The sequence below is a fragment of the Leucoraja erinacea genome, chromosome 4 (genome assembly GCF_028641065.1).
Source record: "Leucoraja erinacea ecotype New England chromosome 4, Leri_hhj_1, whole genome shotgun sequence".
Taxonomy (NCBI): Eukaryota; Metazoa; Chordata; class Chondrichthyes; order Rajiformes; family Rajidae; genus Leucoraja; species Leucoraja erinaceus.
The window spans coordinates 98,994,343-99,011,724 of NC_073380.1; the positions used below are offsets into that span (position 1 = coordinate 98,994,343).

The window sequence follows — 17,382 nt, forward strand, 5'->3', positions numbered from 1 at the left end:
CTGTTTCCCAGCTATATCTCTAGACTAAAGTAAATGGTACAAAAGCAGCGGAAAGAATCAGAGTGTTGAAAGCCATTCCGTAGATACAGCACAGCCTGTTCTATTCATCAATGACAACTATTGGCACTTAGTAAATGGACGGTGCAATGATAGGGGAAGTGGGGGAATGCTCGCAGAGAAATCTGGTTGGGCAGAGGCATATTCTTTCGACAAGCAGAGGCATATTCTTTCAACTCAGAATTAAGGGACTGAAATTTAGGGGCAACATGAGGGGGAACTTCTTTACTCAGAGAGTGGTAGCGGTGTGGAATGAGCTTCCAGTAGAAGTGGTGGCGGCAGGTTCGTTGGTATCATTTAAAAATAAATTGGATCGGCATATGGATGAGAAGAGAATGGAGGGTTGTGGTATGAGTGCAGGCAGGTGGGACTAAGGGAAAAAAGTTGTTTGGCACGGGCTTGTAGGGCCGAGATGGCCTGTTTCCGTGATGTAATTGTTATATGGTTAAGCAGGGTGGGCACAGACTACAGGAATTCAGCTAGAACCTGAAGTCACCAGGGATGTGTTTGTAAGAAGCAATACGATACAAGCACGTTCTACAAATATCTACACTTTGGGTAACCCTGCCACACAGATAAATGCCCGCAACTGCTTTATCAAGACTTAAGAATAAAGTAGTCACCGCTCCATATAAAGTCCTGAATTAAGCAATGAACTGTAAACTACAAGATCTGCTAATGGCTGAGTCCACAGGAGGTGACAACTCTGAGCGAGAATGCAATTTGAGTGTCGGCTCTTTAAATAGTACTGCTTCAGGGGAAACGGCATTAGCAACACCTGGTTGTTCTGCAACATTATTATTGTATAGCATTGAAGTCGAAAATCAGGTGGGAGATTAATTTTGGCCATTACACCACAACGTACATCATCTGGAAGATTTGTGCCAAGGAGAAAGATCCCACAAGAAAATCAAGAGTCTAATTTCCAACTGGGCTTAAACCAGCCAAAATAGATTGCTCTAATCCATGCTAAGACAATGTTCATGTGCATGGTACCCTTTAACTTTGCTGAGTGAAAAAACTTCTAGGTGAAATTGGACTTTTATTTTGTTTTTTTCCCTCTCATTATCAGTTATGAAAATATTAGATTGCTCTAATCATATCTACCCAGCTAATCTTCAATTCACAGTTCCTCCCCATCTTATGAAAGGTCAACTTAAAGAGTCTGCATATGCGGAGAAGTATTTGAGCGACAGGCAGGATGGATTTATTGGCAGCTGGAGGTTGCAGGAATCTTCTGTCATGGGGGGGGGGGGGGGGGGGGGGGGGGGGGGGGGGGACACACACACACCTTAATTTGTTGCTGCACTTCCAACTTGGGAAGTGTTTGGGTTGTAAACAGTTGTCAGGACCACAATTGTGTAAGAAGGAACTGCAATGCTGGTTTAAACTTAAGATAGGCACAAAAAGCTGGGGTAACTCAAGGGGACAGGAGGAAGGGTCTCGACCCAAAACGTCACCCATTCCTTCTCTCCAGAAATAGTCCAGTCAATCTAGCAAATCTGAGGGGGTTATTTTATAACCATATAACCATATAACAATTACAGCACGGAAACAGGCCATCTCGGCCCTACAAGTCCATGCCGAACAAATTTTGTTCCCCTTAGTCCCACCCATTTTGCAATCACTAATTGCAAAATAATTGAATCTATTGCAGTATATTCCAGTATGGTCCTCTAAACACAATACCAAAAGTCCGAAAAAATCCCAGCATGGGAAAGTGGTGTATGGTTCATAATTTCTTAAATCCAGGAATATGGCAACTTGTCTAACAGGTAGCAGTGGTACTCCACAGTTCAGTCCATTTTCCATGTTTGCCATGACCAGACTTGGAAATGGCCATAGCCTCAATTTGCCTCTTGGTTAAATCAACATTCATCCAGCCGGTGCTGAGAAAGCCAACCCAGTGCAATCCAAATTCTTGGCATGCAGCCCATCTCCCTTCCTAGGTAGAATATACTACAGACCCTCTCCATCTTACGACAGGGTTCTGGCCCTGACAATAGACACAAAAAGCTGAAGTAACTCAGTGGGACCTGGGATGCCTGCAGGCAAGTGGAAAAACTACCCAAACCCGCAGGTCAAATCCTATTCCGTCAACAATCCTGATGACCTACCCATCACCAACCGAGCATTCCCCAACAATACTCTCCTTTCTCCACCTTCCACATGTGCTGAAAGCTGACTAGACAGCAAACCAGCCACACAACCACACACTGGCCTCCAATAGGCCACTCATTACAGGCTCACATGTGACAATCTATCAAGATGAGTTTCAGAACAGCACCAGAAGGGACATATTCATATTTGCAAATGAGTATGCAAATAAATCTTAACGCATTGGTTTGTGCTGTAACTTCAAGGAAGTATTGGTTTTAAGAATGACAATATGAAAATAATTTAAAAGGTATACACTATCTTAATAAAGTTGAGTGTTATTCTCCATTTCAACTGCGAACAGGATTATTTCTTAATGTCTTCAATTTAAGTCTAGGAGAGTGCCATTTGACTATCTGGCATTACCACTCTTCTAAGTAACACAACAGCAAAGGCAGCAGTACACGGTTCATTAAATAACATTGAATTCCATAGCTATGTTGGATTGTTTTACAGTAGGTCAGAAAGGCATTGTTACAGGCTGCTATTGCATCCAGTCTGAAGAAGGGTTTCGGCCCGAAACGTTGCCCATTTCCTTGGCTCCATAGATGCTGCTGCACCCGCTGAGTTTCTCCAGCACTTTCGTCTACCTTCGATTTTCCAGCATCTGCAGTTCCTTCTTAAACATGTAACCTATATAATTGGAAATGTGCATATTTATGTCCAGATGTCCTAAATTGTTGCAAATAAATACCATAGTGGGCCATTATTCTAAAATAAATTCAATCAATTATGGTTCTTGACACTGATTTTTTTAGACCATCCCAGGAGCAAGTTGCAGCTGAGTATATGTTACAATCATCATTGAGAGACTGGTGGATGGGAATTCTGGTTCAAACTGGCTAAAAACTGTCAACACAGCATGGGCAGTGGCTGGCTAGATGTCTGGTGAAAGTCCCGTCCGTACAAGATGCATGCAAAGCTAATTAGTAGGACGACAGATAGCACAATGGGCTAAGAGTTCGGCTGGTGACCGGAAGGTAGCCGGTTCAAATCCCGCTTGGAGTGCATACTGTCGTTGTGTCCTTGGGCAAGACACTTCACCCACCTTTGCCTGTAATGGAATGTTACGGCGGCAGGCGCGGGCACACCGCGACGCCCTGTGTCTCCCTTTCAAGGGAGATGCTAAAAATGCATTTCGTTGTCTCTGTACTGTACACTGACAATGACAATCAATTGAATCATTTCATTTTCATCATTTCATGTTCATTTCATTTCATTTCAATTGGCCTGAAACAAGTAGTGAGTGGGAAGACCAGAAGCTCTTTCTCCAAGATTCAAGAGAGTTATTGTCATGTGTCCCAGATAGGACAATTAAATTCTTGCTTTGCTTCAGCACAACAGAATATAGAAGGCATGAATACAGAACAGATCAGTGTGTCCATATACCATTGTATAAATATATCCCCACATGAATAAATAAAACAGATGAAGTGCAAATAAACAGATAATGGGCTATTAATGTTCAGAGTTTTGTTTGAGTTGAGTTCAATAGCCTGATGGCTGTGGGGGAAAGGCCGTTTCTAAACCTGGATGTTGCAGTTGTCAGGCTCCTGTACCTTCTACCTGAAGGTAGCAGGGAGATGAGTGTGTGTGGCCAGGATGGTGTGGGTCCTTGATGATGCTGCCAGCCTCTTTGAGGCAGCGACTGTGGTAGATCCCCTCGATGGTAGGGAGGTCAGAGCCGATGATGGACTGGGCAGTGTTTACTACTTTTTGTAGTCTTTTCCGTTCCTGGGCGCTCAAGTTGCCGAACCAAGCCACAATGCAACCGGTCAGCATGCTCTCTACTGTGCACCTGTAGAGGTTAGAGAGAGTCGTCCTTGACATACCGACTCCGTAATCTTCTCAGGAAGTAGAGGCGCTGATGTGCGTTCTTTATGATTGCATCAGTGTTCTCGGACCATTTGTATAAATGGTAATAGGTCTTGCATCGTGGCTTGGTTCGGCAATTTGAGCGCCCTGGAGAGGAAAAGACTACAAGAAGTAGTAAACACTGCCCAGTCCATCATCGGCTCAGACCTTCCTTCCATCGAGGGGATCTATCGCAGTCGCTGCCTCAAAAAGGCTGGCAGTATCATCAAAGACCCACACCATCCTGGCCACAGACTCATCTCCCTGCTACCTTCAGGTAGAAGGTACAGGAGGAGCCTGAAGACTGTAATGACCAGGTTCAGGAATAGCTACTTCCCCACAGCCATCAGGCTATTAAACCTGGCTTGGACAAAACTCAGATTATTAATAACCATTTTCTGTTATTTGCACTTTATCAGTTTATTTATTCATGTGTGTATATATTTATATCATGGTATATGGACACATTTATCTGTTTGTAGTAAATGCCTACTATGTTCTGTGTGCTGAAGCAAAGCAAGAATTTAATTGTCCTATACAGGGACACATGACAATAAACTCACTTGAACTTGAACTTGATGTCTCAAAACGCTAAAAAGACTCATGGTTTGCAAACAAGAAATGCCCGCACATTGGAATTGATTTCATGCAGTGTCAACAGGAGTAGTGAAGAACTGATCCTACAAGGACTTGCAGGCAGAAATCTTAACAGGTCTAAATTAGATATGGCCAGGGGAGTGTGACTGCGAGCTGACCAGCATTCTCAACTGCGGCCGATGGTTGTGGGTTCAAATCAGACTCCTAAAGAGCAGGAGACCAAAAACTAGGTTATCAACTTCAGTGCAGTACTGCAGATATACTAATGGTGTGCTGAATACTCTTACGTTCCATCTTTTAGAGTGAACGTAACAGATGTTATGCAACTATTCCAGTTCACAGCAGAGAACTTTCTTTCGGTCCTGACGAATAATTATCTCTCAAATAATATTTCTAAAATAAATTATATTGTCATCAGCACATTGCTGTACCAAAAGCAAATTAGTGCGGATGTGGGTAATTTGAGGTGAATGTGGATCTGATGGTATATTATTGATCTTTAATTAACAAATTGAACAAATTAATTTGGTTTATCTTTTCACAGATACTGCCTGACCTGTAATTTACAGTATGCTATCGTATACTGCAACCTTGCTGTGCATAAATTAATGACCATATTTATTATATTGCAACAACAACTATACTATATGTATATTTAAGAGGGCTAGATGTGGCCCTTGTGGCTAAGGGGATCAGGGGGTATGGAGAGAAGGCAGGTACGGGATACTGAGTTGGATGATCAGCCATGATCATATTGAATGGCGGTGCAGGCTCGAAGGGCCGAATGGTCTAATCCTGCACCTAATTTCTATGTTTATATGTAACAACAGGGCACATCATCCGAGGACGTACACTCCATTGAGGATAAATGGGGACACTGTGGATAGGGTGAGCTGTTTTAAATACCTGGGAGTTCACATCTCTGAGGATATGACATGGACATCACACGCTGCAGCACTCGTGAGTAAGGCAAGGCAGCACCTTTACCACCTCAGGCAATTGAGGAAATTCAGAGTGTCTCTGAGGATCCTCCAGTGCTTCTACGCAGCGACGGTGGAAAGCTTCTTGTCCGGAAATATTACAGTCTGGTTTGGGAACTGCTCTGCCCAGGACAAGAAGGCTCTGCAGAGAGTAGTGCGTTCAGCCGAACGCATTATGGGAACTTCACTCGCCCCCCTGCAGGAACTATACATCAGGAGGTGCAACTCCAGAGCCAATAAAATCATGGGAGACCCCTTCCACCCCAGTAACGGACTGTTCCAGCTGCTACGGTCAGGCAAACGCCTCCGTTGTCATGCTGTGAGAACGGAGAGGTTGAGAAGGAGTTTCTTCCCAGAGGCCATTAGGACTGTAAACGCCTATCTCACCAGGGACTAACTTTACTGAACAACTCTACTATTTTTTTCAAAATTGCTGTTTTTTTCCCTTTTTCCTTCCGCCCACAATATTTAATATGTAAAAGAATATGTGATTCTGTTCCATTCTGTTTGTAGTTTGTTGTTTGTTTGTTTGTTTTTTTGCACAAAGTCCGCGAGCATTGCCACTTTTCATTTCACTGCACATCTTGTAATGTCTATGTGACGAATAAACTTGACTTGATATTACATTAATTTACTATAAAGAGCTAAGGCTATGCTGAATAGAAATAAACAAGTATGTAAATATATTTTTTCTACACAAATGAAAGCCTTTCCTTTAAAAAAAACCTCAAAGCCATTATACTAACGGACCTTTAGAAACATTCCAGCAATTCTCTCAGCACTAGGGCTGGATGACAATTGCAAAACCAGCTCTCTTTAATGAAGATAATATCACACAACTTATTTCATTACCTTAAAACAGCTCTTGCCACATTGGAATTAAAGTTTTCTTCCCCTCATGACACTTGTCATTTCAACTAGTCCTCTAAAATATATATCTTAATATTATCATGGGATCCAACTCAAATTCAACCAGAGGCTTCGATAAGTGCTTCCCAACCTTTTCCAATCCTGTGTTACTGAAACTTTTCTCCCACACAATTCCCACCACCACAAGAATGTTTAAATGGCACACATTTCCAATAAGATTCTAGAGCAATTCCTTACATGTTCACAAAAGTTTTAATTTGTAGATAGATACAAATTGCTCTATTGATTTCTCTAATATTTATTTACTCAAAGTACAAAAGCACATATCAGGATTATTGCCATTAATAATAGATATTGCATGATTCATCAGGCACCAACCCACAAGAACACGACAGGGACAGGGAAAGGAGACACAAGAGACTGCAGATGCTGAAATCTTCCACAAAATACAAACCAATGGGGGACCTTAACGGGTCATGTGTGGTGGAAAATGCAGAGATGTTGTTTCGGATCGAGACCTCTCTTCAATCTGATGATGTCTGAAGAAGAGTCCCAACCAACAATGCTATCTGTCCATTTCCTTCCACAGATGTTACCTGACCCACAGAGTTGCTCCAGCAGTTGCTTTTATTTTGCTCAGGAGCAGGAGCAAGCCACCTGCCTCCTCAAGCCAGAAAACATTCAATACGACTATGGCTGATCTATCTCAGGCTTCAACTTCTCCCTTGCATTAGTTCATCATTACCCTCAATTCCCCCATGCATTTAAAAAAAAATGTATATACCTCCTCTTTAAGTACCTGCAGATATTTAGCCCAGCACAAATGCCCAGGCTGCACGTTCTAGAGTTTCAGCACCCTCTCACTAAGGAGAAGGAAGTCTCAAAAGAAAATATCTTTGTTAAAGGACAGCTCCCGTTCTTGTAATTGCCAATTTATTCAAGAGTCTTCCACTATTGGAGAGAACATTTACTCTACATGCACCCTTATGATCGCACCTTTCATTGACATCACCCCTCATTCTTCTAAACTGCAGATCATTTTAAAGTTGTTAGCCATTTCTGAAAGGCCAATCCTCTGTAGCAAGAGTTGGCCTGGTGGATTTCTTCTGGCCTGCCTCCAATGCCAGTATGTCCTTACAAGGGCACAAGATCAGTACACAGTACACCAGATGTGACCACACCATCACCCAGTACAATTGTGTCACCACTTTTCTAATTCAAAACTCTAACCCGCTTGTAACAAACAATGTGTTATTTGCCTTTGGAACGATTCACTGTAAGTGCCTGCTAACTTGTTACGATTCCTGCACTAGAACACCTGGATCGATCCTCCAGTATTGCGCTCTTCTGCATTCTTGTGAAGGAGCCTGAGGAAGGGTCTGGACCCGAAACGTCACCCATTCCTTCTCTCCAGAGATGCTGCCTGTTCCGCTGAGTTTAAGCCCTGTCCCACTGTAGGAGTTCATTCAAGAGCTCTCCCGAGTTTAAAAACAAAATCAAACTCTTGGAAGCACGTAGAATATACGTAGCGGGTACGTCGGAGCTCTTAGCGGCTCGTAACGCTAACGGCAGGTACTCGGGAAACGCAATAAGCTCAGGAATAATCGTGAAGATTTTTCAACATGTTGAAAAATGTCCACGAGAGCCCCGAGTACCTACGAGCGGCCATTACCGTAAATCTCCGAGTTCGAATCAGGGCAAACTCGGGAGAACTCTTGAATGAACTCGTACAGTGGGACAGGGCTTTTACGCCAGCTTTTTGCGTCTATCTTTAATGAATTTATGAAGGTGGATAGTGGTTATAGGGGATAGTATAGGCTGTATACTATACATATTAAAGCAAAATAGCCCGTGGATTGTGTGTTTAATTGTAAGAGTCCAAAATTTTGCTGTATGACTACAAAAAAAAAACCCCCACACTTGATCAACTTCATTTCACAAAAGCTATTTCATATAGTTAAAGATTTGATATTATTGGCAATGGAGATATCCTAGATATGGAAAAGTGGCAGATGATTCTGGAGGCTCTAGGAAAACCTGCTCCTGGCATGCAGCTCTGCTTAGCGGAAGCGTGTGAGAAAGATTTTAATTTAGATTAAATAACAACTTCATAGAGAGGCCAACTCCAAACCAATCACAGCTAAACTAATATTTTAATGAAGATGAGGAGTTTCAACCCAAACTGTCAACTCTTCGTTTCCCTCTACAGATGCTGCCTGAACCACTGTTCCTCCAACAGCTCTCCTTTGTTTGCTTCAGATTCCAGTGTTTGCAGTCCTTGAGCCTTTATCATGCTACTATTCTGTACCATTATATACCACTGTTACTGAATACAGTTTTGAAAAATTTAACTATTTACCTGAAAACATCAGAAAACGCTAGTGGGAGTCAGAAAACGCTGGTAGGTACAGGCCACATAACAGTAGTAGTGCAGTTGGGGATGGCATTAAACAGGAAATTAAAAATGCGTGCAACAAAGGTAAAACAGTTATAATGGGTGACTTCAATCTACATATAGATTGAGTGAATCAAATTGGCAAGGGTGCTGAGGAAGAGGATTTCTTGGAATGTATGCGGGATAGTTTTCTAAACCAACATGTAGAGGAACCAACGAGAGAGCAGGCTATTCTAGACTGGGTATTGAGTATTGAGGAAGGGTTAGCTAGCAGTCTTGTTGTGCGTGGCCCCTTGGGCAAGAGTGACCATAATATGGTTGAGTTCTTCATTAGGATGGAGAGTGACATTGTTAATTCAGAAACAATGGTTCTGAACTTAAAGAAAGGTAACTTTGAGAGTGTGAGATGTGAATTGGCCAAGATTGACTGGCAATTGATTCTTAAAGGGTTGATGGTGGATATGGAATGGAAGGCATTTAAAGACTGCATGGATGAATTACAACAATTGTTCATCCCAGTTTGGCAAAAGAATAAATCAGGGAAGGTAGTGCATCCATGGATAACAAGGGAAATCAGGGATAGTATCAAAACAAAAGATGAAGCATACAAATTAGCCAGAAAAAAGCAGTCTACCAGAGGACTGGGAGAAATTTAGAGTCCAGCAGAGGAGGACAAAGGGCTTAATTAGGAAAGGGAAAATAGATTTTGAAAGAAAACTGGCAGGGAACATAAAAACTGACTGCAAAAGTTTTTATAGATTTGTGAAGAGAAAAAGATTAGTTAAAACAAATGTAGGTCCCTTGCAGTCAGAAACAGGTGAGTTGATCATGGGGAACAAAGACATGGCAGACCAATTGAATAACTACTTTGGTTCTGTCTTCACTAAGGAAGACATAAATAATCTGCCGGAAATAGCAGGGGACCGGGGGTCAAATGAAATGGAGGAACTGAGTGAAATCCAGGTTAGCTGGGAAGTGGTGTTAGGTAAATTGAATGGATTAAAGGCTGATAAATCCCCAGGGCCAGATAGGCTGCATCCCAGAGTACTTAAACATAGAAACATAGAAATTAGGTGCAGGAGTAGGCCATTCGGCCCTTCGAGCCTGCACCGCCATTCAATATGATCATGGCTGATCATCCAACTCAGTATCCCGTACCTGCCTTCTCTCCATACCCCCTGATCCCCTTAGCCACAAGGGCCACATCTAACTCCCTCTTAAATATAGCCAATGAACTGGCCTCAACTACCCTCTGTGGCAGAGAGTTCCAGAGATTCACCACTCTCTGCGTGAAAAAAGTTCTTCTCATCTCGATTTTAAAGGATTTCCCCTTTATCCTTAAGCTGTGACCCCTTGTCCTGGAAGTGGCCGCAGAAATAGTGGATGCATTAGTGATAATTTTTCAAAACTCTTTAGATTCTGGAGTAGTTCCTGAGGATTGGAGGGTAGCTAATGTAACCCCACTTTTTTTTAAATAGGGAGAGAGAAAAAGGGGAATTACAGACCAGTTAGTCTAACATCGATAGTGGGGAAACTGGATTTATGAAAGGTAAATCATGTCTGACGAATCTTATAGAATTTTTCGAGGATGTAACTAGTAGAGAGGATAAGGGAGAACCAGTGGATGTGTTATATCTGGACTTTCAGAAGGCTTTCGACAAGGTCCCACATAAGAGATTAGTATACAAACTTAAAGCACACGGTATTGGGGGTTCAGTATTGATGTGGATAGAGAACTGGCTGGCAGACAGGAAGCAAAGAGTAGGAATAAACGGGTCCTTTTCACAATGGCAGGCAGTGACTAGTGGGGTACCGCAAGGCTCAGTGCTGGGACCCCAGCTATTTACAATATATATCAATGATTTGGACGATGGAATTGAATGCAACATCTCCAAATTTGCGGATGACACGAAGCTGGGGGGCAGCGTTAGCTGTGAGGAGGATGCTAGGAGGCTGCAAGGTGACTTGGATAGGCTGGGTGAGTGGGCAAATGCATGGCAGATGCAGTTTAATGTGGATAAATGTGAGGTTATCCACTTTGGTGGCAAAAACAGGAAAGTAGACTATTATCTGAATGGTGGCGGATTAGGAAAAGGGGAGATGCAACGAGACCTGGGTGTCATGGTACACCAGTCATTGAAAGTAGGCATGCAGGTGCAGCAGGCAGTGAAGAAAGCGAATGGTATGTTAGCATTCATAGCAAAAAGGATTTGAGTATAGGAGCAGGGAGGTTCTACTGCAGTTGTACATGGTCTTGGTGAGACCACACCTGTAGTATTGCGTAGTTTTGGTCTCCTAATCTGAGAAAAGCCATTTTTGCCATAGAGGGAGTGCAGAGAAGGTTCACCAGACTGATTCCTGGGATGTCAGGACTTTCATATGAAGAAAGACTGGATAGACTCGGCTTGTACTCACTAGAATTTAGAAGACTGAGGGGGGATCTTATAGAAACTTACAAAATTCTTAAGGGGTTGGACAGGCTAGATGCAGGAAGATTGTTCCCAAGGTTGGGGAAGTCCAGAACAAGGGGCCACAGTTTAAGGATAAGGGGGGAATCTTTTAGGACCGAGATGAGAAAAAAAAATTTCACACAGAGAGTGATGAATCTCTGGAATTCTCTGCCACAGAAGGCAGTTGAGGCCAGTTCATTGGCTGTATTTAAGAGGGAGTTAGATGTGGCCCTTGTGGCTAAAGGGATCAGTGGGTATGGAGAGAAGGCAGGTACGGGATACCGAGTTGGATGATCAGCCATAATCATACTGAATGGCGGTGCAGGCTCGAAGGACCGAATGGCCTACTCCTGCACCTAATTTCTATGTTTCTATGTCTCCAAAATCCTTGAGCAAATATGAAGACAGTTCCTATCAATAATACATAAAACAATTCGGCAGCACACCAGATCCTGATGATATACCATTGTACCACAGCTGCCAAGTATTGACTTAAAAATACTTATGCATTTCGTTGTCTCTGTACTGTACACTGACAATGACAATTAAAATTGAATCTGAATCTGAATCTGAAAAAGCTTTTGCACATTCAAGAAGGCTCATCAGCGTCTCTTCTTCCTGAGGAGACTGAAGAAGGTCCATCTGTCTCCTCAGATCCTGGTGAACTTCTACCGCTGCACCATCGAGAGCATCCTTACCAACTGCATCACAGTATGGTATGGCAACTGCTCAGTCTCCGACCGGAAGGCACTGCAGAGGGTGGTGAAAATTGCCCAACGCATCACCGGTTCCACGCTCCCCTCCATTGAGTCTGTCCAAAGCAAGCGCTGTCTGCGGAGGGCGCTCAGCATCGCCAAGGACTGCTCTCACCCCAACCATGGACTGTTTACCCTCCTACCATCCGGGAGGCGCTACAGGTCTCTCCGTTGCCGAACCAGCAGGTCGAGGAACAGCTTCTTTCCGGCGGCTGTCACTCTACTAAACAACGTACCTCGGTGACTGCCAATCACCCCCCCCCCCCCGGACACTTATTATTTATTTTTTTATTCAAATCGTTTGCTATGTCGCTCTTCAAGGGAGATGCTAAATGCATTTCGTTGTCTCTGTACTGTACACTGACAATGACAATTAAAATTGAATCTGAATCTGACATCAAATAAGATCCAAAATACCAAAAGTGACATCTTCAATATATATTGGGTTTTGATGTCTTCAGTGCAATTAAAAACCCCCCCACAAAATACCAACACCACATTCTTCCCAATCTGCAACATCTACTTTGGCTTGTCAATGCACTCCGATTACATTTAGAGTGTATCCTTCATGATCAGCACTGCTCCTGGCATGCAGCTCTGCTTAGCTGAAGCATGCGAGAAAGATTTCAATTTAGATTCAATTTGCAGGTTTTTCAGCGACCTGCTACGATTTGACAATCGCCTGAAAAATCGGCTAAGTGGGACAGGCCGGTTAGGGTCACCTTTATGTTGATTATGAAAGTCCATAAATATTTTGCTACATATTTCTGACAGTCACTGAACAGTGGGTGTGTCCTCTGTGTAATGTCATGGTGAATTGACATTGCTGGCTCTAATGTGACATCACTTATATGTTTAGTTGATCATTGTCACATATACCGAGGTGGAGGGAAAACCTTTTGCTTGCTTGCTACGCAGTCAATGCCATCCACCGTGTACAGATAAAGGATATAGGGTACGACATTTAGTGCATCCTGATTAAAGATAGTTCAAAGATCTCCAATGAGGTAGGTGGGAGGTCAGGACCACACTCCAGCTGATGAAAGGACCACTCAGTTGCCTGTTACAGTTGCAGGCTCTCACAGGTATCAACATTTAGTTCAACAGATGTGATCTCCAAATTCCTAAATGAACACAACACAAAGCAAGCCATATCCCAGGTAGCAAGACGCTGGAAATCCTATATCCAATTGCCCAGACATGTGGATATTTCAGGGGGAAGGGTGGGGGTTGGGAGGGTCAGGAAAGTCTAGTTTTCATTGTAAATAGGAACTATTGTTTATTAGATCAGCTAGATTGAAAATTTCAGAAATAAGTTTGGCATTGGCTCACCGGGTTCCCAAGTGGCGTTCTAACTCACCGAGTAATCTCCTTCCTTCCCTCCTTCCTTCCACTCTCATATTAATGCAGTATCGATTCAATGGAGTCACACTCCCCAGTGTGGCTGGGCTATATTATTCCAGCATATTAGGGCTTTACAGGTGCTGAGGGAGCAGATTTTCTGGACCATTTAATATTATTCCAATCAATACTCTAGTGCACGAAGGTTTATTACTCCACTATAGTGCAGCTTGCCACATCTGCAAAAAGTGATTTACGGGTGTGCGATAGTATTAATTGGAATAACATCCAATGATCTAGAATTGGAATAACATCTAAATGATGCTCAATGAGCACGAGTAATCACATCTAATGATCTGGAAAGTGTGCTGGATTAACGGAGATGAACTTGGAGCAATTGCGTACACCTGGAGTATTGCGTACAGTTTGGTCTCCAAATCTGAGGAAGGACATTCTTGCCATAGAGGGAGTGCAGAGAAGGTTCACCAGACTGATTCCTGGGATGTCAGGACTGTCTTATGAAGAAAGACTGGATAGACTTGGTTTATACTCTCTAGAATTTAGGAGACTGAGAGGGGATCTTATAGAAACTTACAAAATTCTTAAGGGGTTGGACAGGCTAGATGCAGGAAGATTTCTCCCGATGTTGGGGAAGTCCAGGACAAGGGGTCACAGCTTAAGGATAAGGGGGAAATCCTTTAAAACTGAGATGAGAAGAACTTTTTTCACACAGAGAGTGGTGAATCTCTGGAACTCTCTGCCACAGAGGGTAGTCGAGGCCAGTTCATTGGCTATATTTAAGAGGGAGTTAGATGTGGCCCTTGTGGCTAAGGGGATCAGAGGATATGGAGAGAAGGCAGGTACGGGATACTGAGTTGGATGATCAGCCATGATCATATTGAATGGCGGTGCAGGCTCGAAGGGCCGAATGGCCTACTCCTGCACCTATTTTATATGTTTCTATGAACTTCACTGGGGAGTGTGACTACAGACTGAATGGATGCTGCAAAGATGTGAGGAGAGAGTGAGGGAGATGGCTCTCCACAGGGAACTGGGAGCTGGACTAACTGGTGAGGAACAGTGGCTCTGGATTTTATTTTGTACAAAGGCTCAATGGAAACCCAGGGCAAGAACTCGTACCTGGGAAGTCTCTGCAAGGACATGACCACAGTCTATAAATGGATTCACATTATGCAAGCCTGCAATGCAGGTAAAACTTCACACCTAATCTGCCTATTCCTGTGGCCCAAGGGCGGCTAGATGGCGTCTCCTGTCCTTGAATACGAGGGGGTAACACAGATGTGACAGAGATTAGCAACAGCAGCCCGAATGGTGAGGTCCACAGACAAAGCATTCAGGCCAAGGTGCAAGGCTCAACTCAGGGCCACAGGAACTCATGATGCTTGATGAGCATGAGGTATTCAGTCTGTGCGTTGGTCCGTGACATAGGACAGTTTCAGGGGGGAAGCAGTAAAGTCTAGTTCTCATTGTAAATAGGAACTCTTGTTTATCAGATCAGCAAGACTGGAAATCAGCATGACAGATGACATTATTTGAGGGAGTGTTTTGTGCCAAAAAAGGTGCTAGAACCAATGAAAATTGCACTGGGTCAAAGCTTCTGGTAAAAAAAACCCAAATATACAGAAAACCTCTGTGACAATTCAATCTTCAACTACATTGCACCCTTTTATTGGACAATATTAATGGTGATGTGTTATTCAACTGCTACCAGCCTCCTGTTTAGAAGCAAATACTGGTGATGGTCTGAATTCCTTATGTTAGATGTTCTCACAAATCTAAATTGAGAATTATCTTGCATCACAGTAATCACATATTTGCAAATGCTTCACACAATCTACTACAAACAGAGCACCCTTCAGCAAGCACTTGTCCCCACATGGGCTATTCTTTTGCAGCTACCTTCCCTGGACATGTCCTCCACAACAGTTGACTTTGGCTGCTGTTCAAGGGCAGGATGAGTTGAGGGAAAGCTGCAGCATTTAAAAATAATCAAGATCACCCTGTATACACAACTAAATGTTTACATATCCACATTGGGTGTGATCAGCTTTCTTTATTGTTCAACATTTACTTTCCAACCTCAGATGAGTTTGTAATAACTGATAAGGAAGTTGGGAATGAGAAGGGAAATTGTCAAATCATTTCTAAAATTTATGGTACACTTCCACAATTGTTATTGCCAATTTAACATTCATTTTGACACGGGTCTTGAAATGCAACCTCTTTAAGCCACTAATAGTCTAATTGACCAAGTGATTGCATTATGAGAATTGGAGAATTAAGCATCTAGATTTTTTTTTGCACCATTGGTACAGACATTTAGCAAGAAGATAGCTTAATGTGACCAATATACAAACCTTTCCCAGCCTTAAGAGAGGACTAAAAACTCCCTTTTCATCAGCCATATACCATAGAACCATATAACAATTACAGCACGGAAACAGGCCATCTCGACCCTTCTAGTCCGTGCCGAACACGTATTCTCCCCTAGTCCCATATACCTGCATTTAGACCATAACCCTCCATACCTTTCCCATCCATATAACTATCCAATTTATTTTTAAATGATAAAAACGAACCTGCCTCCACCACCTTCACTGGAAGCTCATTCCACACAGCCACCACTCTCCGAGTAAAGAAGTTCCCCCTCATGTTACCCCTAAACTTCAGTCCCTTAATTCTCAAGTCATGTCCCCTTGTTTGAATCTTCCCTACTCTCAGTGGGAAAAGCTTATCCACGTCAACTCTGTCTATCCCTCTCATCATTTTAAAGACCTCTTGATCAAGTCCCCCCTTAACCTTTTGCGCTCCAAAGAATAAAGCCCTAACTTGTTCGGGCTTTATACCTCCAAGCCTTTGCCCAAAACTCTATCATGAAAACTGCAAACCATACGGACGCACATCTACCCACAGGTCTTTGCAAGACGGAAGCCTCTAACACACCAAATGCATGTTTATTCTCTCATACAAAAAGCATTTATTTTGCAGCAAAATAGGTACCTTCTCATTTATATAAAATGTACATATTAAATATTTTTAAACTGTAACTCACTTCGGGCATTCCTTCCTTAAATGATTCACTGTAGCTGCTGTCAGGTGTGCTGCGCTGGTCATCCTTGAGGTAGTTGGCGTGTGTGACAGTGAGCACTTCATATTGATTGCTGCCGAGGTTCTGTTCAAAAATCACCCCTCTCTGTTCATCACTCTCAGCTCTGCTGTAGTGCACAGTGGGTGTCATTGTCCCCGAGTAGCTCGTGGGGTAACCCTCCGTCTTGATGCTAACCACAGCTACTCCTGCCACTGACACAGGCATGTTCTCAGCTGTATTGGCACCATAAGTCTCCCTCTTTGAAACGTCCAAGTGCTCTGGGTGCAAAGACAGGTTCACAGGGAGGGACTTCAGGACTTGCACCCGATTGTCTTGCACATCTAGATTGTTCTGATTTTCAGATGACGGAAGGCAATTTCTGGCAAAGAAAGAAAGCGGGACAAAGAATGCCATCAGAAAATATACTTTCATAATTAATCGAAAGTGGACACCTTCAAATTATAATTTATTAATGTAGTTTCGTTTATACAGCGCAGAAACGGGCCCTTCGGTACACCGGGTCTGCGCCGACCAGCAATCCCCGCACATTAACACTATCCTACACCCACCAGGAACAATTTTTAAATTTACCAAGCCAATGAACCTACAAAACTGTACGTCTTTGGAGTGTGGGAGGAAACCGAAGATCTTGGGGAAAACCCACGCAGGTCACGGGGAGAACGTGCAAACTCCGTACAGACAGCGCCCGTAGTCGGGATCGAAGCTGGGTCTCCTGGCGCTGCATTCGCTGTTAGGCGGCAACTCTACCGCTGCGCCACCGTGACCGCCCTAGTGTTAACTGGTAGCAACAGAAAGC

General features: G+C 43.2%; 1 protein-coding gene across 2 annotated transcripts in view; it reads right to left on the bottom strand.

The window, feature by feature from the left end:
• grhl2b (grainyhead-like transcription factor 2b) overlaps positions 1-17,382 on the bottom strand; it is a 167,675-nt gene that overhangs the window by 104,558 nt on the left and 45,735 nt on the right. For both annotated transcript variants that reach the window (XM_055634853.1, XM_055634852.1), the window contains exon 4: positions 16,530-16,944. In XM_055634853.1, the coding sequence (XP_055490828.1) occupies positions 16,530-16,944 (415 nt within the window). The remainder of the gene's footprint in view (positions 1-16,529; positions 16,945-17,382) is intronic.